The 25,000-nt window shown below is 48.3% G+C and overlaps 1 protein-coding gene across 1 annotated transcript in view; it reads left to right on the top strand.

The window, feature by feature from the left end:
• LOC149984753 (TGF-beta receptor type-2-like) overlaps window positions 1-25,000 on the top strand; it is a 100,480-nt gene that overhangs the window by 4,712 nt on the left and 70,768 nt on the right. The window contains exons 2-3 of the mRNA XM_090216059.1: window positions 14,036-14,186; window positions 14,818-15,008. Coding sequence (XP_090072185.1) covers window positions 14,036-14,186; window positions 14,818-15,008 — 342 coding nt within the window. The remainder of the gene's footprint in view (window positions 1-14,035; window positions 14,187-14,817; window positions 15,009-25,000) is intronic.

Below are 25,000 nucleotides of genomic sequence, written 5' to 3' on the forward strand. Positions count from 1 at the left end.
CTCTCCAGCCTGGTGTCCCTGTCAGTGTAGGTGACAGTCAGGGGGAATGTGACTCCTCTCCAGCCTGGTGTCCCTGTCAGTGTAGGTGACAGTCAGGGGGAATGTGACTCCTCTCCAGCCTGGTGTCGCTGTCAGTGTAGGTGACAGTCAGGGAGAATGTGACTCCTCCCCAGCCTGGTGTCCCTGTCAGTGTAGGTGACAGTCAGGGGGAATGTGAGTCCTCTCCTCTCCAGCCTGGTGTCCCTGTCAGTTTATAGGTGACAGTCAGGGGGAATGTGACTATTCCCCTAACCCCTGCTGTGAGTCTCTGTGATGTGGTATATTCACTATCTGCCTGGTAGTTAACCCACTGTTCTGCTGAACAAGGCAGTTAACCCACTGTTCCCCTGAACAATGCAGTTAACCCACTGTTCCCCTGAACAAGGCAGTTAACCCACTGTTTCCCCTGAACAAGGCAGTTAACCCACTGTTTCCCCTGAACAAGGCAGTTAACCCACTGTTCCCCTGAACAAGGCAGTTAACCCACTGTTCCCCTGAACAAGGCAGTTAACCCACTGTTCCCCTGAACAAGGCAGTTAACCCACTGTTCCCCTGAACAAGGCAGTTAACCCACTGTTCCCCTGAACAAGGCAGTTAACCCACTGTTCCCCTGAACAAGGCAGTTAACCCACTGTTCCCCTGAACAAGGCAGTTAACCCACTGTTCCCCCGAACAAGGCAGTTAACCCACTGTTCCCCTGAACAAGGCAGTTAACCCACTGTTCCCCTGAACAAGGCAGTTAACCCATTGTTCCCCTGAACAAGGCAGTTAACCCACTGTTCCCCCGAACAAGGCAGTTAACCCACTGTTCCCCTGAACAAGGCAGTTAACCCACTGTTCCTAGGCCGTCATTGAAAATAAGAATTTGTTCTTAACTGACTTGCCTGGTTAAATAAAAACATGCCTCCTGATGCAGTTGGTTGATGTTGTATATTTTGAGGCTCAAACAGGATGTTTTGGTTTCTGGGAGGAAACATGACAGGGAAGGACATTCTTCACCTCCATTGTTTTATTCACTTCCACATCTGTCCATGTCTCTGTGAGGAGTGTTTAATTTACCTCCATGTCTCTGTGAGGAGTGTTTAATTTACCTCCATTTACCTCCATGTCTCTGTGAGGAGTGTTTAATTTACCTCCATGTCTCTGTGAGGAGTGTTTAATTTACCTCCATTTACCTCCATGTCTCTGTGAGGAGTGTTTAATTTACCTCCATTTATATCCATGTCTCTGTGAGGAGTGTTTAATTTACCTCCATTTATATCCATGTCTCTGTGAGGAGTGTTTAATTTACCTCCATTTATATCCATGTCTCTGTGAGGAGTGTTTAATTTACCTCCATTTATATCCATGTCTCTGTGAGGAGTGTTTTATTCACTTCCACATCTGTCCATGTCTCTGTGAGGAGTGTTTAATTTACCTCCATGTCTCTGTGAGGAGTGTTTAATTTACCTCCATTTACCTCCATGTCTCTGTGAGGAGTGTTTAATTTACCTCCATTTACCTCCATGTCTCTGTGAGGAGTGTTTAATTTACCTCCATTTATATCCATGTCTCTGTGAGGAGTGTTTAATTTACCTCCATTTACCTCCATGTCTCTGTGAGGAGTGTTTAATTTACCTCCATTTACCTCCATGTCTCTGTGAGGAGTGTTTAATTTACCTCCATTTATATCCATGTCTCTGTGAGGAGTGTTTAATTTACCTCCATTTATATCCATGTCTCTGTGAGGAGTGTTTAATTTACCTCCATTTATATCCATGTCTCTGTGAGGAGTGTTTAATTTACCTCCATTTATATCCATGTCTCTGTGAGGAGTGTTTTATTCACTTCCACATCTGTCCATGTCTCTGTGAGGAGTGTTTAATTTATCTCCATTTACCTCCATGTCTCTGTGAGGAGTGGCTTTGGAAAGGAAAGACCAGACAGTACTAACTTCCCCTCTAACTGACTGCCTGACAGACAGTACTAACATCCCCTCTACTAGACTGTCTCTGACAGACATTGCTAGCTTCCCCTCTACCTGACTGTCTCTGACAGACAGTACTAACATCCCCTCTACCTGACTGTCTCTGACAGACATTGCTAGCTTCCCCTCTACCTCAAATCAAATCAAATCAAATCAAATTTATTTATATAGCCCTTCGTACATCAGCTGATATCTCAAAGTGCTGTACAGAAACCCAGCCTAAAACCCCAAACAGCAAGCAATGCAGGTGTAGAAGCACGGTGGCTAGGAAAAACTCCCTAGAAAGGCCAAAACCTAGGAAGAAACCTAGAGAGGAACCAGGCTATGTGGGGTGGCCAGTCCTCTTCTGGCTGTGCCGGGTGGAGATTATAACAAAACATGGTCAAGATGTTCAAATGTTCATAAATGACCAGCATGGTCGAATAATAATAAGGCAGAATAGTTGAAACTGGAGCAGCAGCACAGTCAGGTGGACTGGGGACAGCAAGGAGTCATCATGTCAGGTATTCCTGGGGCATGGTCCTAGGGCTCAGGTCAGTTGAAACTGGAGCAGCAGCACAGCCAGGTGGACTGGGGACAGCAAGGAGTCATCATGTCAGGTAGTCCTGGGCCATGGTCCTAGGGCTCAGGTCCTCCGAGAGAGAGAAAGAGAGAAGGAGAGAATTAGAGAACGCACACTTAGATTCACACAGGACACCGAATAGGACAGGAGAAGTACTCCAGATATAACAAACTGACCCTAGCCACCCGACACATAAACTACTGCAGCATAAATACTGGAGGCTGAGACAGGAGGGGTCAGGAGACACTGTGGCCCACTCCGAGGACACCCCCGGACAGGGCCAAACAGGAAGGATATAACCCCACCCACTTTGCCAAAGCACAGCCCCCACACCACTAGAGGGATATCTTCAACCACCAACTTACCATCCTGAGACAAGGCTGAGTATAGCCCACAAAGACCTCCGCCACGGCGGCACAACCCAAGGGGGGGGGGGGGGCGCCAACCCAGACAGGATGACCTGACTGTCTCTGACAGACAGTACTAAAATACCCTCTACCTGACTGTCTCTGACAGACAGTACCAACTTCCCCTCTACCAGACTGTCTCTGACAGACAGACAGTATTAGCTTCCTCTCTACCTGGCTGTCTCTGACAGACAGTACCAACTTCCCCTCTACCAGACTGTCTCTGACAGTCAGACAGTACTAACATCCCCTCTACCAGACTGTCTCTGACAGACAGACAGTTCTAGCTTCCTCTCTACCAGACTGTCTCTGATAGACAGACAGTACTAGCTTCCCCTCTACCTGACTGTCTCTGACAGACCCCTCTACCTGACTGTCTCTGACAGACAGTACTAACTTCCCCTCTACCAGACTGTCTCTGACAGACAGACAGTACTAACTTCCCCTCTACCTGACTGTCTCTGACAGATAGTACTAGCTTCCTCTCTACCTGGCTGTCTCTGACAGACCCCTCTACTTGACTGTCTCTGACAGACAGTACTAACATCCTCTCTACCTGACTGTCTCTGACATACAGTACTAGCTTCCTCTCTACCTGGCTGTCTCTGACAGACAGTACTAACTTCCCCTCTACCAGACTGTCTCTGACAGACAGACAGTACTAGCTTCCTCTCTACCTGACTGTCTCTGGCAGACAGACAGTACTAACTTCCCCTCTACCTGACTGTCTCTGACAGACAGACAGTTCTAGCTTCCCCTCTACCTGACTGCCACATCCAGCTGTCAAGCTGACAAACTCATTCCTTAAGTTACCAGTCCCAATCCCAGACCCCACCACCAGCCTCCTCTCAGCCTGGCCCATATGTGATTAGTTAACAGGCTCTGTGTCATGTCTCCTTCAGCCCACTCCCTTCCCCTGTTGGAGTCATTATGAATGAACCCGGACTAGAGGCCCCCTCAGTGGCCTGGCCTCCCAGGGATCAGGCCTCCGTCCTGGGCTGTACTCTCTCTATGAGGGAATGTGGAGGGATGATGACATGCATCCTGCCCTGTTGTATTCCTTCCTCGTTTGGGAGAAAGAGGGAGAGAGACAGAAAAGGAGAGGAAATAAAGATTTATGGGAAAGGAAAGGGGGAGAGAGCCAATAAGAGTAGAGGAAAGGGGATAGAGCTAATAACAGGAGAGAAAAGGGGAGAGAGCCAATAAGAGGAGAGGAAAGAGGGAGAGATCCAATAAGAGGAGAGGAGAGGGAGAGAGCTAATAAGAGGAAATGGGGAGAGAGCCAGTAAGAGGAGAGGAAAGGGGAGACAGCCAATAAGAGGAGAGGAAAGGGGGAGAGAGCCAATAAGAGGAGAAGAAAGAGAGAGCCAATAAGAGGAGAAGAAAGAGGGAGAGAGCCAATAGGAGGAGAAGAAAGAGGGAGAGAGCCAATAAGAGGAGATGAAAGGGGGAGAGAGCCAATAAGAGGAGAGGAGAGGGAGAGAGCTAATAAGAGGAGAAGAAAGAGGGAGAGAGCCAATAAGAGGAGAGGAAAGGGGGAGAGAGCCAATAAGAGGAGAAGAAAGAGGGAGAGAGCCAATAAGAGGAGAGGAAAGGGGGAGAGAGCCAATAAGAGGAGAGGAAAGGGGGAGAGAGCCAATAAGAGGAGAAGAAAGAGGGAGAGAGCCAATAAGAGTAGAAGAAAGAGGGAGAGAGCCAATAAGAGGAGAGGAAAGGGGGAGAGATCCAATAAGAGGAGAAGAAAGAGGGAGAGAGCCAATAAGAGGAGAAGAAAGAGGGAGAGAGCCAATAAGAGGAGAGGAAAGGGGAGAGAGCCAATAAGAGGAGAGGAAAGAGGGAGAGAGCCAATAAGAGGAGAGGAAATGTGGAGAGAGCCCGTAAGAGGAGAGGAAAGGGGGAGAGAGCCAATAAGGGGAGAGGAAAGAGGGAGAGAGCCAATAAGAGGAGAGGATTAGGGAGAGAGCCAATAAGAGGAGAGGAAAGGGGAGAGAGCCAATAAGAGGAGAGGAAAGAGGGAGAGAGCCAATAAGTGGAGAGGATTAGGGAGAGAGCCAATAAGAGGAGAGGAAAGGGGAGAGAGCCAATAAGAGGAGAGGAAAGGGGAGAGAGCCAATAAGAGGAGAAGAAAGAGGGAGAGAGCCAATAAGAGGAGAGGAAAGGGGGAGAGAGCCAATAAGATGAGAAGAAAGAGGGAGAGAGCCAATAAGAGGAGAGGAAAGGGGGAGAGAGCCAATAAGAGGAGAAGAAAGAGGGAGAGAGCCAATAAGAGGAGAGGAAAGGGGGAGAGATCCAATAAGAGGAGAAGAAAGAGGGAGAGAGCCAATAAGAGGAGAAGAAAGAGGGAGAGAGCCAATAAGAGGAGAGGAAAGGGGAGAGAGCCAATAAGAGGAGATGAAAGGGGGAGAGAGCCAATAAGAGGAGAGGAAAGGGGAGAGAGCCAATAAGAGGAGAGGAAAGGGCAAGAGAGCCAATAAGAGGAGTGGAAAGAGGGAGAGAGCCAATAAGAGGAGAAGAAAGAGGGAGAGAGCCAGTAAGAGGAGAGGAAAGGGGGAGAGAGCCAATAAGAGGAGAGGAAAGGGGAGAGAGCCAATAAGAGGAGAGGATTAGGGAGAGAGCCAATAAGAGGAGAGGAAAGGGGAGCGAGCCAATAAGAGGAGAGGAAAGAGGGAGAGAGCCAATAAGAGGAGAGGAAAGGTGGAAAGAGCCAATAAGAGGAGAAGAAAGAGGGAGAGAGCCAATAAGAGGAGAGGAAAGGTGGAAAGAGCCAATAAGAGGAGAGGAAAGGGCAAGAGAGCCAATAAGAGGAGAGGAAAGGGCAAGAGAGACAATAAGAGGAGAGGAAAGGGGAGAGAGCCAATAAGAGGAGAGGAAAGGGGAGAGAGCCAATAAGTGGAGAGGAAATACGGATATTATAGCGGATTAGGAGAAGGAGTAATTCATTAGTTAAATAGTTCAGTATTTATTAATTCAGTATTCATTAGTTCAGTATTCATTAATTCAGTATTCATTAGTTCAGTATTCATTAGTTCAGTATTCATTAATTCAGTATTCATTAGTTCAGTATTCATTAATTCAGTATTCATTAGTTCAGTATTCATTAATTCAGTATTCATTAGTTCAGTATTTATTAATTCAGTATTCATTATTACTTGGCAGCCTTGGCTGTGGATACACCACTCACAGTGCCAATGACAAATAATTACACAGTGGCACACACACACACACACACACACACACACACACACACACACACACACACACACACACACGCTCTCTCTCCTTTCTCTTTCCAAGGTGTTTCAGTGGGCCAGGTGCAGGCTGTGCCAGACAGAGGCAGGCTGGCGAGGGTGCTTATCAGGAGAGACACAGGAGCAGGGAGGGAGGACAGGCTGCCACCAGACCATGCACGAGCGTCAACACACACTGAAACACACTAATGCGTGCAAGCACCCACGTAGATACTGAATCTTTCTCCATCTTTCACTCTTGCACAAAACCACAAGCTCTTTCTCTCACACACATGCTGCCCAAGGAGCCAGTTCAGAATGGCCCAATCAGAACAGAGGGCGGTCCTAAGAACACACACATACTGCCCAAGGAACCGGTTCAGAACAGCCCAATCAGAACAGAGGGCGGTCCTAAGAACACACACATACTGCCCAAGGAGCCAGTTCAGAACGGCCCAATCAGAACAGAGGGCGGTCCTAAGAACACACACATACTGCAGCCAGTTCGGAACGGCCCAATCAGAACAGAGGGCGGTCCTAAGAACACACACATACTGCAGCCAGTTCAGAACGGCCCAATCAGAACAGAGGGCGGTCCTAAGAACACACACATACTGCACAAGGAACCAGTTCAGAACGGCCCAATCAGAACAGAGGGCGGTCCTGAGAAAGTGTTTGAGCAGCTGTGGTCATGACCCACGTACCACGTGAACCTGTGCTGTGTACCGTCTAGACAGGATAGCTGTGTGGCTTACTAACGGAAACGTGCACACTTACCGTTTACCAACAGAATCCCACAAAATATACAACAGTTCAGTCCCTCAGCGCTGAGCCTCAGTCACTCACTTTCAGCCGACCCTTTAGTATCTACGTGATGGTATTTAGCCGGTTCAGGCCTCTGGCTGGGTGGATGACTCTCAGTTAGACTGGACAGGCCTCTGGCTGGGTGGACAACTCTCAGTTAGACTGGACAGGCCTCTGGCTGGGTGGATGACTCTCAGTTAGACTGGACAGGCCTCTGGCTGGGTGGACAACTCTCAGTTAGACTGGACAGGCCTCTGGCTGGGTGGACGACTCTCAGTTAGACTGGACAGGTCTCTGGCTGGGTGGACAACTCTCAGTTAGACTGGACAGGTCTCTGGCTGGCTGGGTTGACAACTCTCAGTTAGACTGGACAGGTCTCTGGCTGGGTGGGTGGACGACTCTCAGTTAGACAGGACAGGCCTCTGGCTGGGTGGGTGGACGACTCTCAGTTAGACTGGACAGGCCTCTGGCTGGGTGGACGACTCTCAGTTAGACTGGACAGGCCTCTGGCAGGGTGGGTGGACAACTCTCAGTTAGACTGGACAGGCCTCTGGCTGGGTGGACGACTCTCAGTTAGACTGGACAGGCCTCTGGCTTGGTGGGTGGATGACTCTCAGTTAGACTGGACAGGCCTCTGGCTGGGTGGACAACTCTCAGTTAGACTGGACAGGTCTCTGGCTGGGTGGACGACTCTCAGTTAGACTGGACAGGCCTCTGGCTGGGTGGATGACTCTCAGTTAGACTGGACAGGCCTCTGGCTGGATAGACGACTCTCAGTTAGACTGGACAGGCCTCTGGCTGGCTGGGTTGACAACTCTCAGTTAGACTGGACAGGTCTCTGGCTGGGTGGGTGGACGACTCTCACTTAGACTGGACAGGCCTCTGGCTGGGTGGGTGGACGACTCTCAGTTAGACTGGACAGGCCTCTGGCTGGGTGGACGACTCTCAGTTAGACTGGACAGGCCTCTGGCAGGGTGGGTGGACAACTCTCAGTTAGACTGGACAGGCCTCTGGCTGGGTGGACGACTCTCAGTTAGACTGGACAGGCCTCTGGCTTGGTGGGTGGATGACTCTCAGTTAGACTGGACAGGCCTCTGGCTGGGTGGACGACTCTCAGTTAGACTGGACAGGCCTCTGGCAGGGTGGACAACTCTCAGTTAGACTGGACAGGCCTCTGGCTGGGTGGACGACTCTCAGTTAGACTGGACAGGCCTCTGGCTGGGTGGACGACTCTCAGTTGGACTGGACAGGCCTCTGGCTGGGTGGGTGGATGACTCTCAGTTAGACTGGACAGGCCTCTGGCTGGGTGGACAACTCTCAGTTAGACTGGACAGGTCTCTGGCTGGGTGGACGACTCTCAGTTAGACTGGACAGGCCTCTGGCTGGGTGGATGACTCTCAGTTAGACTGGACAGGGCTCTGGCTGGATAGACGACTCTCAGTTAGACTGGCCAGGCCTCTGGCTGGGTGGGTAGACGACTCTCAGTTAGACTGGACAGACCTCTGGCTGGGTGGACGACTCTCAGTTAGACTGGACAGGTCTCTGGCTGTGTGGACGACTCTCAGTTAGACTGGACAGGCCTCTGGCTGGGTGGACGACTCTCAGTTAGACTGGACAGGACTCTGGCTGGGTGGACGACTCTCAGTTGGACTGGACAGGCCTCTGGCTGGGTGGCCGACTCTCAGTTACACTGGACAGGTTTCTGGCTGGGTGGACGACTCTCAGTTAGACTGGACAGGTCTCTGGATGGGTGGACGACTCTCAGTTAGACTGGACAGGCCTCTGGCTGGGTGGACGACTCTCAGTTAGACTGGACAGGTCTCTGGCTGGGTGGACGACTCTCAGTTAGACTGGACAGGACTCTGGCTGGGTTGACGACTCTCAGTTAGACTGGACAGGTCTCTGGCTGGGTGGACGACTCTCAGTTAGACTGGACAGGTCTCTGGCTGTGTGGACGACTCTCAGTTAGACTGGACAGGCCTCTGGCTGGGTGGACGACTCTCAGTTAGACTGGACAGGCCTCTGGCTGGGTGGAAGACTCTCAGTTGGACTGGACAGGCCTCTGGCTGGGTGGGTGGATGACTCTCAGTTAGACTGGACAGGCCTCTGGCTGGGTGGACAACTCTCAGTTAGACTGGACAGGTCTCTGGCTGGGTGGACGACTCTCAGTTAGACTGGACAGGCCTCTGGCTGGGTGGATGACTCTCAGTTAGACTGGACAGGGCTCTGGCTGGATAGACAACTCTCAGTTAGACTGGACAGGCCTCTGGCTGGGTGGGTAGACGACTCTCAGTTAGACTGGACAGGCCTCTGGCTGGGTGGACGACTCTCAGTTAGACTGGACAGGTCTCTGGCTGTGTGGACGACTCTCAGTTAGACTGGACAGGCCTCTGGCTGGGTGGACGACTCTCAGTTAGACTGGACAGGACTCTGGCTGGGTGGACGACTCTCAGTTGGACTGGACAGGCCTCTGGCTGGGTGGCCGACTCTCAGTTACACTGGACAGGTCTCTGGCTGGGTGGACGACTCTCAGTTAGACTGGACAGGTCTCTGGATGGGTGGACGACTCTCAGTTAGACTGGACAGGCCTCTGGCTGGGTGGACGACTCTCAGTTAGACTGGACAGGTCTCTGGCTGGGTGGACGACTCTCAGTAAGACTGGACAGGACTCTGGCTGGGTTGACGACTCTCAGTTAGACTGGACAGGTCTCTGGCTGGGTGGACGACTCTCAGTTAGACTGGACAGGTCTCTGGATGGGTGGACGACTCTCAGTTAGACTGGACAGGCCTCTGGCTGGGTGGACGACTCTCAGTTAGACTGGACAGATCTCTGGCTGGGTGGACGACTCTCAGTTAGACTGGACAGGACTCTGGCTGGGTTGACGACTCTCAGTTAGACTGGACAGGCCTCTGGCTGGGTGGGTAGACGACTCTCAGTTAGACTGGACAGGTCTCTGGCTGGGTGGGTAGACGACTCTCAGTTAGACTGGACAGGCCTCTGGCTGGGTGGACGACTCTCAGTTAGACTGGACAGGTCTCTGGCTGGGTGGGTAGACGACTCTCAGTTAGACTGGACAGGCCTCTGGCTGGGTGGACGACTCTCAGTTACACTGGACAGGTCTCTGGCTGGGTGGACGACTCTCAGTTAGACTGGACAGGACTCTGGCTGGGTTGACGACTCTCAGTTAGACTGGACAGGCCTCTGGCTGGGTGGGTCGACGACTCTCAGTTAGACTGGACAGGTCTCTGGCTGGGTGGGTAGACGACTCTCAGTTAGACTGGACAGGCCTCTGGCTGGGTGGACGACTCTCAGTTAGACTGGACAGGCCTCTGGCTGGGTGGGTGGACAACTCTCAGTTAGACTGGACAGGTCTCTAGCTGGGTGGACGACTCTCAGTTAGACTGGACAGGTCTCTGGCTGGGTGGGTAGACGACTCTCAGTTAGACTGGACAGGCCTCTGGCTGGGTGGATGAATCTCAGCTAGACTGGACAGGCCTCTGGCTGGGTGGACGACTCTCAGTTAGACTGGACAGGCCTCTGGCTGGGTGGGTGGACAACTCTCAGTTAGACTGGACAGGTCTCTGGCTGGGTGGACGACTCTCAGTTAGACTGGACAGGTCTCTGGCTGGGTGGGTAGACGACTCTCAGTTAGACTGGACAGGCCTCTGGCTGGGTGGATGACTCTCAGCTAGACTGGACAGGCCTCTGGCTGGGTGGACGACTCTCAGTTAGACTGGACAGGTCTCTGGCTGGGTGGGTAGACGACTCTCAGTTAGACTGCACAGGCCTCTGGCTGGGTGGATGACTCTCAGCTAGACTGGACAGGCCTCTGGCTGGGTGGACGACTCTCAGTTAGACTGGACAGGCCTCTGGCTGGGTGGGTGGACGACTCTCAGTTAGACTGGACAGGTCTCTCGCTGGCTGGACGACTCTCAGTTAGACTGGACACGTCTCTGACTGGGTGGGTGGATGACTCTCAGTTAGACTGGACAGGCCTCTGGCTGGGTGGATGACTCTCAGCTAGACTGGACAGGCCTCTGGCTGGGTGGACGACTCTCAGTTAGACTGGACAGGTCTCTGGCTGGGTGGCTGGATGACTCTCAGTTAGACTGGACAGGTCTCTGGCTGGGTGGACGACTCAGTTAGACTGGACAGGCCTCTGGCTGGCTTGTTGGACGACTCTCAGTTAGACTGGACAGGTCTCTGGTTGGGTTGATGACTCTCAGTTAGACTGGACAGGCCTCTGGCTGGGTTGATGACTCTCAGTTAGACTGGACAGGTCTCTGGTTGGGTGGATGACTCTCAGTTAGACTGGACATGCCTCTGGCTGGCTGGACGACTCTCAGTTAGACTGGACAGGCCTCTGGCTGGGTGGCTGGATGACTCTCAGTTAGACTGGACAGGTCTCTGGCTGGGTTGATGACTCTCAGTTAGACTGGACAGGTCTCTGGTTGGGTGGATGACTCTCAGTTAGACTGGACAGGCCTCTGGTTGGGTTGATGACTCTCAGTTAGACTGGACAGGTCTCTGGTTGGGTTGATGACTCTCAGTTAGACTGGACAGGTCTCTGGTTGGGTTGATGACTCTCAGTTAGACTGGACAGGCCTCTGGTTGGGTTGATGACTCTCAGTTAGACTGGACACTATGTGTCTGAGAGGTACATGAGGCCTGCCTCCTGTGAAGTGGATAACCTGGATGGAGCGGGGATCAGATAACACACACACACACACACACACACACACACACACACACACACACACACACACACCAGTCATTTGATGTCAGAACTCAGACTGGATAGACTCTGTGGTCTGCTGCCCTCAATACTAAATGCTCTGTAGAGATTCCTGTGTCTGTCGATGTATAGATATGATACAGACTGACTGACTGTTTTCTGTGTCTATCAATATACAGATATGATACAGACTGTTCTCTGTGTCTATCGGTATACAGATACGATACAGACTGACTGACTGTTCTCTGTGTCTATCGATATACAGATACGATACAGACTGACTGTTCTCTGTGTCTGTGTTAGTGACTTTTATATGTCTTTACTGGTGCTGAGTGAAGGGCTCCTTTACCACAAAACAAGGCTCAGTGGTTCTGTGGCTTCAGTTAGCGTGCAGTCAGGAACTCACAGTCAGTCAGGAACTCACAGTCAGTCAGTCAGTCAGTCAGGAACTCACAGTCAGTCAGTCAGTCAGGAACTCACAGTCAGTCTGTCAGGAACTCACAGTCAGTCAGTCAGGAACTCACAGTCAGTCAGCCAGGAACTCACAGTCAGTCAGTCAGGAACTCACAGTCAGTCAGTCAGGAACTTAGTCAGTCAGGAACTCACAGTCAGTCAGCCAGGAACTCACAGTCAGTCAGTCAGGAACTCACAGTCAGTCAGTCAGGAACTCAGTCAGTCAGTCAGGAACTCACAGTCAGTCTGCCAGGAACTCAGTCAGTCAGTCAGGAACTCACAGTCAGTCAGTCAGTCAGGAACTCACAGTCAGTCAGTCAGGAACTCACAGTCAGTCAGTCAGGTACTCACAGTCAGTCAGTCAGGAACTCACAGTCAGTCAGTCAGTCAGGACCACACAGTCAGATAGACCAGAGGTTTGTCAGGACAAGGCAGGCCTCAACAGGTCAGGGAGCGGAGAGCAGATAGAGATCAGCTTCAGAGAAAGACATGCTGGAGCAGACCGATCCCGCGTGGCTCAGTTGGTAGAGCGATGACACCCGGGTTGTGAGTTCAATTCCCACGGGAGGACTGGCATGAACACATAGGGACATGGAAACACTCACTTCCTGTAAATTGCGCTGGAACGTCTGCTAAATGACTCAAAATGTAAAAATGATTACTGGCATGCAGTTCACCCCTGTGATTGAGGAGGGGGGGTTACTGTTCACCACTTAGTGATGTGTGTTTTTGTGTTTAAAAAGCAATATACAGTGGGGCAAAAAAGTATTTAGTCAGCCACCAATTGTGCAAAAGATGAGAGAGGCCTGTAATTTTCATCATAGGTACACATCAACTATGAAAGACATAATGAGAAAAAAAATCCAGAAAATCACGTTGTAGGATTTTTTATGAATTTATTTGCAAATTATGGTGGAAAATAAGTATTTGGTCAATAACAAAAGTTTATCTCAATACTTTGTTATATACCCTCTGTTGGCAATGACAGAGGTCAAACGTTTTCTGTAAATCTTCACAAGGTTTTCACACACTGTTGCTGGTATTTTGGCCCATTCCTCCACGCAGAGCTCCTCTAGAGCAGTGATGTTTTGGGGCTGTTGCTGGGCAACACGGACTTTCAACTCCCTCCAAAGATTTTCTATGTGGTTGAGATCTGGAGACTGGCTAGGCCACTCCAGGGGAGTGTGGAGCCCCAGATCGAGGGAGATTATCAGTGGTCTTGTATGTCTTCCATTTCCTAATAATTGCTCCCACAGTTGATTTCTTCAAACAAAGCTACTTACCTATTGCAGATTCAGTCTTCCCAGCCTGGTGCAGGTCTACAATTTTGTTTCTGGTGTCCTTTGGCAGCTCTTTGGTCTTGGCCATAGTGGAGTTTGGAGTGTGATTTTGTCTGTCATAGTTGAAGTGTACCTATGATGAAAATTACAGGCCTGTCTCATCTTTTTAAGTGGGAGAACTTGCACAATTGGTGGCTGACTAAATACTTTTTTGCCCCACTGTAGTTACATAATATGAATCGATTGATTGAATGACTAACATATTGAATTTGATTGGTTGAATGACTAACATAATGAATTTGATTGGTTGAATGACTAACATATTGAATTTGATTGATTGAATGACTAACATATTGAATTTGATTGGTTGAATGACTAACATATTGAATTTGATTGGTTGAATGACTAACATATTGAATTTGATTGGTTGAATGACTAACATATTGAATTTGATTGGTTGAATGACTAACATATTGAATTTGATTGGTTGAATGACTAACATATTGAATTTGATTGGTTGAATGACTAACATATTGAATTTGATTGGTTGTGTTTCTCCAGATGGGATGTTCCAGCCGCCCTTCAGTCTCAACAAGTTGTGTAAGTTCTGTGACGTGGAGTCTTCATCCTGCAACGGAACAGGAAGCTGCCTCTCGAACTGCTCCATCACCTCCATCTGTCGTCTGGAGCATGAAGTCTGCATCGCCATCTGGTAGGATTATGGTGGGGGGGGGGGGGTCAGTCTGCATCTGGTAGGATTACAGTGGAGAGGGGGGGGGGGTCTGGGTCAGTCTGCATCTGGTAGGATTACAGTGGAGAGGGGGGGGGGCTGGGTCAGTCTGCATCTGGTAGGATTACAGTGGAGAGGGGGGGGGGGGGCTGGGTCAGTCTGCATCTGGTAGGATTACAGTGGAGAGGGGGGGGGGGGGCTGGGTCAGTCTGCATCTGGTAGGATTACAGTGGAGGGGGGGGGGGTCTGTGTCAGTCTCCATCTGGTAGGATTACAGTGGAGAGGGGGGGGGGGGCTGGGTCAGTCTGCATCTGGTAGGATTACAGTGGAGAGGGGGGGGCTGGGTCAGTCTGCATCTGGTAGGATTACAGTGGAGGGGGGGGGGGGTCTGGGTCAGTCTCCATCTGGTAGGATTACAGTGGAGAGGGGGTGTCTCTGTCAGTCTCTCTGTCTGTGTCAGTCTCTCTGTCTGTGTCTGTCTCTCTGTCTGTGTCAGTTTCTGTCTCTCTGTCTGTGTGTCTTACGATCTCTCTGTCTGTGTGTGTCTGTGCATGTTTGTGTGTCTGTCTCTCTCTCTCTCTCCATTATCTCCATTTATCTCCGTTATCTCCAGGAGGAAGAATGACAGTAACTACAGCATCGAGACTCTGTGTCATGACCCCTCCAAGCCTCTGTACGGCATCGAGCTGGATGACTACAACAGCTCTATGTGTACCATGAAAGAGAAGAAGAGCTCTGGAGGACCGTTGTACATTTGCTCCTGTACTGAGGAGGAGTGTAACGATAACCTGGCCTTCGCTCCCGGTGAGTACCTTACATACCTACTGTATCAGTCAATTGATCTAATACCCTTATTCTGTTAGTGAGTACCTTACATACTGTACCTACTGTATCAGTCAATTGATCTAATACCCTTATTCTGTTAGTGAGTACCTTACATACTGTACCTACTGTATCAGTCAATTCATCTAATACCCTTATTCTGTTAGTGAGTACCTTACATACTGTACCTACTGTATCAGTCAATTCATCTAATACCCTTACTGTGGGAGTAAGGTAGAGAGAGACAAATGTAGAATAGTGTGGGCTCTATCTCCTCAAGCCCTGTGAGAGGTAGAGGGAGACAGTGTAGAATAGTGTGGGCCCTATCTCCTCCAGCCCTGTGAGAGGTAGAGGTAGACAGTGTAGAATAGTGTGGGCCCTATCTCCTCCAGCCCTGTGAGAGGTAGAGGTAGAGGTCGAGGGAGACAGTGTAGTGTGGTGTAGCGTGGGACCTGTGGGGCCTTGCAGGAGATCTCAGACATGTGGTTTCCTGTCTGTGCTTTACTCAAAGCAGAAACATCTCAGCCACATGCTACTGCACAGATTGTATAGAAAGATAGAGAGAGACAGGAGAGAGAGACACAGGAGATGGGAGAGAGAATGAGAGAGAGAGAGACAGGAGATGGGAGAGAGAAGAAGAGAGGGAGAGAGAGAGATAGGAGATGGGAGAGAGAAGAAGAGAGAGAGAGACAGGAGAGAGAAGGAGAGAGAAGGAGAGAGAGACAGGAGATGGGAGAGAGAAGAAGAGAGGGAGAGAGAGAGACAGGAGATGGGAGAGAGAAGAAGAGAGAGAGAGACAGGAGAGAGAAGGAGAGAGAAGGAGAGAGAGACAGGAGATGGGAGAGAGAAGAAGAGAGGGAGAGAGAGAGACAGGAGATGGGAGAGAGAAGAAGAGAGGGAGAGAGAGAGACAGGAGATGGGAGAGAGAAGAAGAGAGGGAGAGAGAGAGACAGGAGATGGGAGAGAGAAGAAGAGAGGGAGAGAGAGGAGAGGAGGAAACCTGAGTTTACGCCTTCATTATGGTGAATCACTAAAACAATACAGAAATACACTACGGAAAAAGAAGGAACAGCACGTCAGAAATCAGCTCAATGTAATTGAAGAAACCATAGACTCTAACCACTTCTGGGAAAATTGGAAAACACTAAACAAACAACAACACGAAGAATTATCTATCCAAAATGGAGATGTATGGGTAAACCCCTTCTCCAATCTTTTTGTCTCTATAACAAAGAATAAAGAGCAAAAACATATACATGATCAAATACAGATCTTAGAATCAACTATTAAAGACTCCCAGAACCCACTGGATTACAGAACACACTGGATTACAGAACACACTGGATTACAGAACACACTGGATTCCAGAACCCACTGGATTACAGAACACACTGGATTCCAGAACCCACTGGATTCCAGAACACACTGGATTCCAGAACCCACTGGATTCCAGAACACACTGGATTACAGAACCCACTGGATTCCAGAACCCACTGGATTCTCCAATTACATTGAATGAACTACAGGACAAAATAAAAACCCTCCAACCCAAAAAGGCATGTGGTGTTGATGGTATCCTCAATGAAATGATCAAATATACAGACAACAAATTCCAATTGGCTATACTAAAACTCTTTAACATCATCCTTAGCTCTGGCATCTTCCCCAATATTTGGAACCAAGGACTGATCACCCCAATCCACAAAAGTGGAGACACATTTGACCCCAATAACTACCGTGGGATATGCGTAAACAGCAACCTTGGGAAAATCCTCTGCATTATCATTAACAGCAGACTCGTACATGTCCTCAGTGAAAACAATGTACTGAGCAAATGTCAAATTAAAATAGGCAAAAACACACACATTTCTTCCCAGAGGGCCGTGGGGTCAGACAGGGATGCAGCTTAAGCCTCACCCTCTTCAACATATATTTCAACAAATTGGCGAGGGCACTAGAACAGTCTGCAGCACCCGGCCTCACCCTACTAGAATCTGAAGTCTACTGTTTGCTGAGGATCTATCATTCCCTAGCATAGCATTCTGCTGACGTGCCTAGAGCAGTCTTACTGTGGGCTACCAAGTTATACAGACACTACAACTCTGTGTTTGGGTCATTCATTGTACGTGCGGGTGTGTGTTTGTGTGAGTGTGTACATGTGAGTGTGTGTGTGAGTGTGTATGTGTGTATCCACGCCTACTTTAGTAGAGAGCTAATTTGTTACGTAGAAATACTACTAGATCAGCAAATGTCTGTCGAGAAATGAATGACTGTCAAGACAACAGGTCCAGATGTTACTAATCAACCAGAGTTGTTTCAGTCTTGTCTGTTGTTCCTGTGTTTCCTGTCAGCTTCCTGTGTTTCCTTGTTTCTAATCAGTCATTCAGACTCATGAAGATCTGTCTGGATCACTGTGTTACTCTGCAATGCCCACCTTTGACAGCTTCAATTGGGAAGTGAAGCTTGGTCAACATAGAGAAGGGAAGTGTAGTCAACGTAGAGAAGGGAAGCGTAGAGAAGGGAAGTGTAGTCAACATAGAGAAGGGAAACGTAGTCAACATAGAGAAGGGAAGTGTAGTCAACGTAGAGAAGGGAAGTGTAGTCAACATAGAGAAGGGAAGTGTAGTCAACGTAGAGAAGGGAAGTGTAGTCAACGTAGAGAAGGGAAGTGTAGTCAACGTAGAGAAGGGAAGTGTAGTCAACGTAGAGAAGGGAAGCGTAGTCAACGTAGAGAAGGGAAACGTAGTCAACATAGAGAAGGGAAGCATAGAGAAGGGAAGCGTAGTCAACATAGAGAAGGGAAGTGTAGTCAACGTAGAGAAGGGAAGTGTAGTCAACATAGAGAAGGGAAGTGTAGTCAACGTAGAGAAGGGAAGCGTAGAGAAGGGAAGTGTAGTCAACATAGAGAAGGGAAACGTAGTCAACATAGAGAAGGGAAGTGTAGTCAACGTAGAGAAGGGAAGTGTAGTCAACATAGAGAAGGGAAGTGTAGTCAACGTAGAGAAGGGAAGTGTAGTCAACGTAGAGAAGGGAAGTGTAGTCAACGTAGAGAAGGGAAGTGTAGTCAACGTAGAGAAGGGAAGCGTAGTCAACGTAGAGAAGGGAAACGTAGTCAACATAGAGAAGGGAAGCATAGAGAAGGGAAGCGTAGTCAACATAGAGAAGGGAAGTGTAGTCAACGTAGAGAAGGGAAGTGTAGTCAACATAGAGAAGGGAAGTGTAGTCAACGTAGAGAAGGGAAGCATAGAGAAGGGAAGTGTAGTCAACGTAGAGAAGGGAAGTGTAGTCAGCATAGAGAAGGGAAGCGTAGAGAAGGGAAGTGTAGTCAACATAGAGAAGGGAAGCGTAGTCAGCCTAGAGAAGGGAAGCATAGAGAAGGGAAGTGTAGTCAACGTAGAGAAGGGAAGTGTAGTCAACATAGAGAAGGGAAGTGTAGTCAACGTAGAGAAGGGAAGCGTAGTCAGCCTAGAGAAGGGAAGCATAGAGAAGGGAAGTGTAGTCAACATAGAGAAGGGAAGCGTAGTCAGCCTAGAGAAGGGAAGCATAGAGAAGGGAAGTGTAGTCAACGTAGAGAAGGGAAGCGTAGAGAAGGGAAGCGTAGTCAACATAGAGAAGGGAAGTGTAGTCAACGTAGAGAAGGGAAGTGTAGTCAACGTAGAGAAGGGAAGTGTGGGTCAACGTAGAGAAGGGAAGTGTAGTCAACATAGAGAAGGGAAGCGTAGTCAACATAGAGAAGGGATGTGTAGTCAACGTAGAGAAGGGAAGTGTAGTCAACATAGAGAAGGGAAGCGTAGTCAACGTAGAGAAGGGAAGTGTAGTCAACGTAGAGAAGGGAAGTGTAGTCAACGTAGAGAAGGGAAGTGTAGTCAACATAGAGAAGGGAAGCGTAGTCAACATAGAGAAGGGAAGCGTAGTCAACATAGAGAAGGGAAGTGTAGTCAACATAGAGAAGGGAAGTGTAGTCAACGTAGAGAAGGGAAGTGTAGTCAACATAGAGAAGGGAAGCGTAGTCAACGTAGAGAAGGGAAGTGTAGTCAACGTAGAGAAGGGAAGCGTAGTCAACATAGAGAAGGGAAGCGTAGTCAATATAGAGAAGGGAAGTGTAGTCAACGTAGAGAAGGGAAGTGTAGTCAACGTAGAGAAGGGAAGTGTAGTCAACATAGAGAAGGGAAGTGTAGTCAACGTAGAGAAGGGAAGCGTAGTCAGCCTAGAGAAGGGAAGCATAGAGAAGGGAAGTGTAGTCAACGTAGAGAAGGGAAGTGTAGTCAACATAGAGAAGGGAAGTGTAGTCAACATAGAGAATGGAAGTGTAGTCAACGTAGAGAAGGGAAGTGTAGTCAACATAGAGAAGGGAAGGGTAGTCAACGTAGAGAAGGGAAGTGTAGTCAACGTAGAGAAGGGAAGCGTAGTCAGCCTAGAGAAGGGAAGCATAGAGAAGGGAAGTGTAGTCAACGTAGAGAAGGGAAGCGTAGAGAAGGGAAGCGTAGTCAACGTAGAGAAGGGAAGCGTAGAGAAGGGAAGTGTAGTCAATGTAGAGAAGGGAAGTGTAGTCAGCCTAGAGAAGGGAAGCATAGAGAAGGGAAGTGTAGTCAACGTAGAGAAGGGAAGCGTAGAGAAGGGAAGCGTAGTCAACATAGAGAAGGGAAGTGTAGTCAACGTAGAGAAGGGAAGTGTAGTCAACGTAGAGAAGGGAAGTGTAGTCAACGTAGAGAAGGGAAGTGTAGTCAACATAGAGAAGGGAAGCGTAGTTAACATAGAGAAGGGAAGCGTAGTCAACATAGAGAAGGGATGCATAGAGAAGGGAAGTGTAGTCAACGTAGAGAAGGGAAGCGTAGTCAGCCTAGAGAAGGGAAGCATAGAGAAGGGAAGTGTAGTCAACGTAGAGAAGGGAAGCGTAGAGAAGGGAAGCGTAGTCAACATAGAGAAGGGAAGTGTAGTCAACGTAGAGAAGGGAAGTGTAGTCAACGTAGAGAAGGGAAGTGTAGTCAACGTAGAGAAGGGAAGTGTAGTCAACATAGAGAAGGGAAGCGTAGTCAACATAGAGAAGGGAAGCGTAGTCAACATAGAGAAGGGAAGTGTAGTCAACATAGAGAAGGGAAGTGTAGTCAACGTAGAGAAGGGAAGTGTAGTCAACGTAGAGAAGGGAAGTGTAGTCAACATAGAGAAGGGAAGTGTAGTCAACGTAGAGAAGGGAAGCGTAGTCAGCCTAGAGAAGGGAAGCATAGAGAAGGGAAGTGTAGTCAACGTAGAGAAGGGAAGTGTAGTCAACATAGAGAAGGGAAGTGTAGTCAACATAGAGAATGGAAGTGTAGTCAACGTAGAGAAGGGAAGTGTAGTCAACATAGAGAAGGGAAGGGTAGTCAACGTAGAGAAGGGAAGTGTAGTCAACGTAGAGAAGGGAAGCGTAGTCAGCCTAGAGAAGGGAAGCATAGAGAAGGGAAGTGTAGTCAACGTAGAGAAGGGAAGCGTAGAGAAGGGAAGCGTAGTCAACGTAGAGAAGGGAAGCGTAGAGAAGGGAAGTGTAGTCAATGTAGAGAAGGGAAGTGTAGTCAGCCTAGAGAAGGGAAGCATAGAGAAGGGAAGTGTAGTCAACGTAGAGAAGGGAAGCGTAGAGAAGGGAAGCGTAGTCAACATAGAGAAGGGAAGTGTAGTCAACGTAGAGAAGGGAAGTGTAGTCAACGTAGAGAAGGGAAGTGTAGTCAACGTAGAGAAGGGAAGTGTAGTCAACATAGAGAAGGGAAGCGTAGTTAACATAGAGAAGGGAAGCGTAGTCAACATAGAGAAGGGATGCATAGAGAAGGGAAGTGTAGTCAACGTAGAGAAGGGAAGCGTAGTCAGCCTAGAGAAGGGAAGCATAGAGAAGGGAAGTGTAGTCAACGTAGAGAAGGGAAGCGTAGAGAAGGGAAGCGTAGTCAACATAGAGAAGGGAAGTGTAGTCAACGTAGAGAAGGGAAGTGTAGTCAACGTAGAGAAGGGAAGTGTAGTCAACGTAGAGAAGGGAAGTGTAGTCAACATAGAGAAGGGAAGCGTAGTCAACATAGAGAAGGGAAGCGTAGTCAACATAGAGAAGGGAAGTGTAGTCAACATAGAGAAGGGAAGTGTAGTCAACGTAGAGAAGGGAAGTGTAGGCAACATAGAGAAGGGAAGCGTAGTCAACGTAGAGAAGGGAAGTGTAGTCAACGTAGAGAAGGGAAGTGTAGTCAACGTAGAGAAGGGAAGTGTAGTCAACATAGAGAAGGGAAGCGTAGTCAACATAGAGAAGGGAAGCGTAGTCAACATAGAGAAGGGAAGTGTAGTCAACATAGAGAAGGGAAGTGTAGTCAACATAGAGAAGGGAAGTGTAGTCAACGTAGAGAAGGGAAGTGTAGTCAACATAGAGAAGGGAAGTGTAGTCAACATAGAGAAGGGAAGTGTAGTCAACGTAGAGAAGGGAAGTGTAGTCAACATAGAGAAGGGAAGGGTAGTCAACATAGAGAAGGGAAGTGTAGTCAACGTAGAGAAGGGAAGTGTAGTCAACATAGAGAAGGGAAGTGTAGTCAACGTAGAGAAGGGAAGCGTAGAGAAGGGAAGTGTAGTCAATGTAGAGAAGGGAAGTGTAGTCAGCCTAGAGAAGGGAAGCATAGAGAAGGGAAGTGTAGTCAACGTAGAGAAGGGAAGCGTAGAGAAGGGAAGCGTAGTCAACATAGAGAAGGGAAGTGTAGTCAACGTAGAGAAGGGAAGTGTAGTCAACGTAGAGAAGGGAAGTGTAGTCAACGTAGAGAAGGGAAGTGTAGTCAACATAGAGAAGGGAAGCGTAGTCAACATAGAGAAGGGAAGCGTAGTCAACATAGAGAAGGGAAGCATAGAGAAGGGAAGTGTAGTCAACGTAGAGAAGGGAAGCGTAGTCAGCCTAGAGAAGGGAAGCATAGAGAAGGGAAGTGTAGTCAACGTAGAGAAGGGAAGCGTAGAGAAGGGAAGCGTAGTCAACATAGAGAAGGGAAGTGTAGTCAACGTAGAGAAGGGAAGTGTAGTCAACATAGAGAAGGGAAGTGTAGTCAACGTAGAGAAGGGAAGTGTAGTCAACATAGAGAAGGGAAGCGTAGTCAACATAGAGAAGGGAAGCGTAGTCAACATAGAGAAGGGAAGTGTAGTCAACATAGAGAAGGGAAGTGTAGTCAACGTAGAGAAGGGAAGTGTAGTCAACATAGAGAAGGGAAGCGTAGTCAACGTAGAGAAGGGAAGTGTAGTCAACGTAGAGAAGGGAAGTGTAGTCAACGTAGAGAAGGGAAGTGTAGTCAACATAGAGAAGTGAAGCGTAGTCAACATAGAGAAGGGAAGCGTAGTCAACATAGAGAAGGGAAGTGTAGTCAACATAGAGAAGGGAAGTGTAGTCAACGTAGAGAAGGGAAGTGTAGTCAACATAGAGAAGGGAAGCGTAGTCAACGTAGAGAAGGGAAGTGTAGTCAACGTAGAGAAGGGAAGCGTAGTCAACATAGAGAAGGGAAGTGTAGTCAACATAGAGAAGGGAAGTGTAGTCAACGTAGAGAAGGGAAGCGTACAAGCGTAGTCAACGTAGAGAAGGGAAGTGTAGTCAACGTAGAGAAGGGAAGCATAGTCAACTTAGAGAAGGGAAGCGTAGAAGCGTAGTCAACGTAGAGAAGGGAAGTGTAGTCAACGTAGAGAAGGGAAGCGTAGTCAACATAGAGAAGGGAAGCGTAGTCAACGTAGAGAAGGGAAGCGTAGTCAACATAGAGAAGGGAAGCGTAGTCAACGTAGAGAAGGGAAGTGTAGAGAAGGGAAGGGTAGAGAAGGGAAGGGTAGTCAACGTAGAGAAGGGAAGCGTAGAGAAGGGAAGTGTAGTCAACGTAGAGAAGGGAAGTGTAGTCAACGTAGAGACGGGAAGTGTAGTCAACGTAGAGAAGGGAAGTGTAGTCAACGTAGAGAAGGGAAGTGTAGTCAACGTAGAGAAGGGAAGTGTAGTCAACGTAGAGAAGGGAAGTGTAGTCAACGTAGAGAAGGGAAGTGTAGTCAACGTAGAGAAGGGAAGTGTAGTCAACGTAGAGAAGGGAAGTGTAGTCAACGTAGAGAAGGGAAGTGTAGAGAAGGGAAGTGTAGTCAACGTATAGAAGGGAAGTGTAGTCAACATAGAGAAGGGAAGCGTAGTCAACGTAGAGAAGGGAAGTGTAGTCAACATAGAGAAGGGAAGTGTAGTCAACGTAGAGAAGGGAAGTGTAGTCAACATAGAGAAGGGAAGTGTAGTCAACATAGAGAAGGGAAGTGTAGTCAACATAGAGAAGGGAAGTGTAGTCAACATAGAGAAGGGAAGTGTAGTCAACGTAGAGAAGGGAAGTGTAGTCAACGTAGAGAAGGGAAGTGTAGTCAACATAGAGAAGGGAAGTGTAGTCAACATAGAGAAGGGAAGTGTAGTCAACATAGAGAAGGGAAGTGTAGTCAACATAGAGAAGGGAAGTGTAGTCAACGTAGAGAAGGGAAGTGTAGTCAACATAGAGAAGGGAAGTGTAGTCAACGTAGAGAAGGGAAGTGTAGTCAACATAGAGAAGGGAAGTGTAGTCAACGTAGAGAAGGGAAGTGTAGTCAACGTAGAGAAGGGAAGTGTAGTCAACATAGAGAAGGGAAGTGTAGTCAACGTAGAGAAGGGAAGTGTAGTCAACATAGAGAAGGGAAGTGTAGTCAACATAGAGAAGGGAAGTGTAGTCAACATAGAGAAGGGAAGTGTAGTCAACATAGAGAAGGGAAGTGTAGTCAACGTAGAGAAGGGAAGTGTAGTCAACGTAGAGAAGGGAAGTGTAGTCAACGTAGAGAAGGGAAGTGTAGTCAACGTAGAGAAGGGAAGTGTAGTCAACGTAGAGAAGGGAAGTGTAGTCAACATAGAGAAGGGAAGTGTAGTCAACATAGAGAAGGGAAGTGTAGTCAACATAGAGAAGGGAAGTGTAGTCAATGTAGAGAAGGGAAGTGTAGTCAACATAGAGAAGGGAAGTGTAGTCAACGTAGAGAAGGGAAGTGTAGTCAACGTAGAGAAGGGAAGCGTAGAGAAGGGAAGTGTAGTCAATGTAGAGAAGGGAAGTGTAGTCAACGTAGAGAAGGGAAGCGTAGAGAAGGGAAGTGTAGTCAACATAGAGAAGGGAAGTGTAGTCAACATAGAGAAGGGAAGTGTAGTCAACATAGAGAAGGGAAGTGTAGTCAACGTAGAGAAGGGAAGTGTAGTCAACATAGAGAAGGGAAGTGTAGTCAACATAGAGAAGGGAAGTGTAGTCAACATAGAGAAGGGAAGTGTAGTCAACGTAGAGAAGGGAAGTGTAGTCAACATAGAGAAGGGAAGTGTAGTCAACGTAGAGAAGGGAAGTGTAGTCAACATAGAGAAGGGAAGTGTAGTCAACGTAGAGAAGGGAAGTGTAGTCAACATAGAGAAGGGAAGCGTAGAGAAGGGAAGTGTAGTCAACATTGAGAAGGGAAGCGTAGTCAACGTAGAGAAGGGAAGTGTAGTCAACGTAGAGAAGGGAAGTGTAGAGAAGGGTAGTGTAGTCAACGTAGAGAAGGGAAGTGTAGTCAACATTGAGAAGGGAAGTGTAGTCAACATAGACAAGGGAAGTGTAGTCAACATTGCGAAGGGAAGCCACAAAAACAAGTTTATAATAATGTGTGTTTTTTTGTTTTTTGGGGGCAGCTGTCAGAATTACTTTCACTCTCTAAAAGTCGCCTGTAATTCAACGTGATTCAGAGATAAGGATATAATTCATGAATTCACGGTGTGTTGAAAATATCTGTGTGTGTTAAACTGTTGTTCAAGGTTTTCTGAGCTTGTTTCCATCCCTGGGTTATTTTTTACAACCCCTGATTATGAATAATATCCTCCTCATCAGCTGTCCCAAAGCATTCTGGTCACTGGCTATTGTATTATAATAGAAGAAGAAGAAGAAGAAGAAGAAGAAGAAGAAGAAGAAGAAGAAGAAGAAGGGAAATATGTCTTGTGCCTT

The sequence above is a fragment of the Oncorhynchus mykiss genome, chromosome 2 (assembly GCF_057628025.1).
Source record: "Oncorhynchus mykiss isolate SJ-2025 chromosome 2, ASM5762802v1, whole genome shotgun sequence".
Taxonomy (NCBI): Eukaryota; Metazoa; Chordata; class Actinopteri; order Salmoniformes; family Salmonidae; genus Oncorhynchus; species Oncorhynchus mykiss.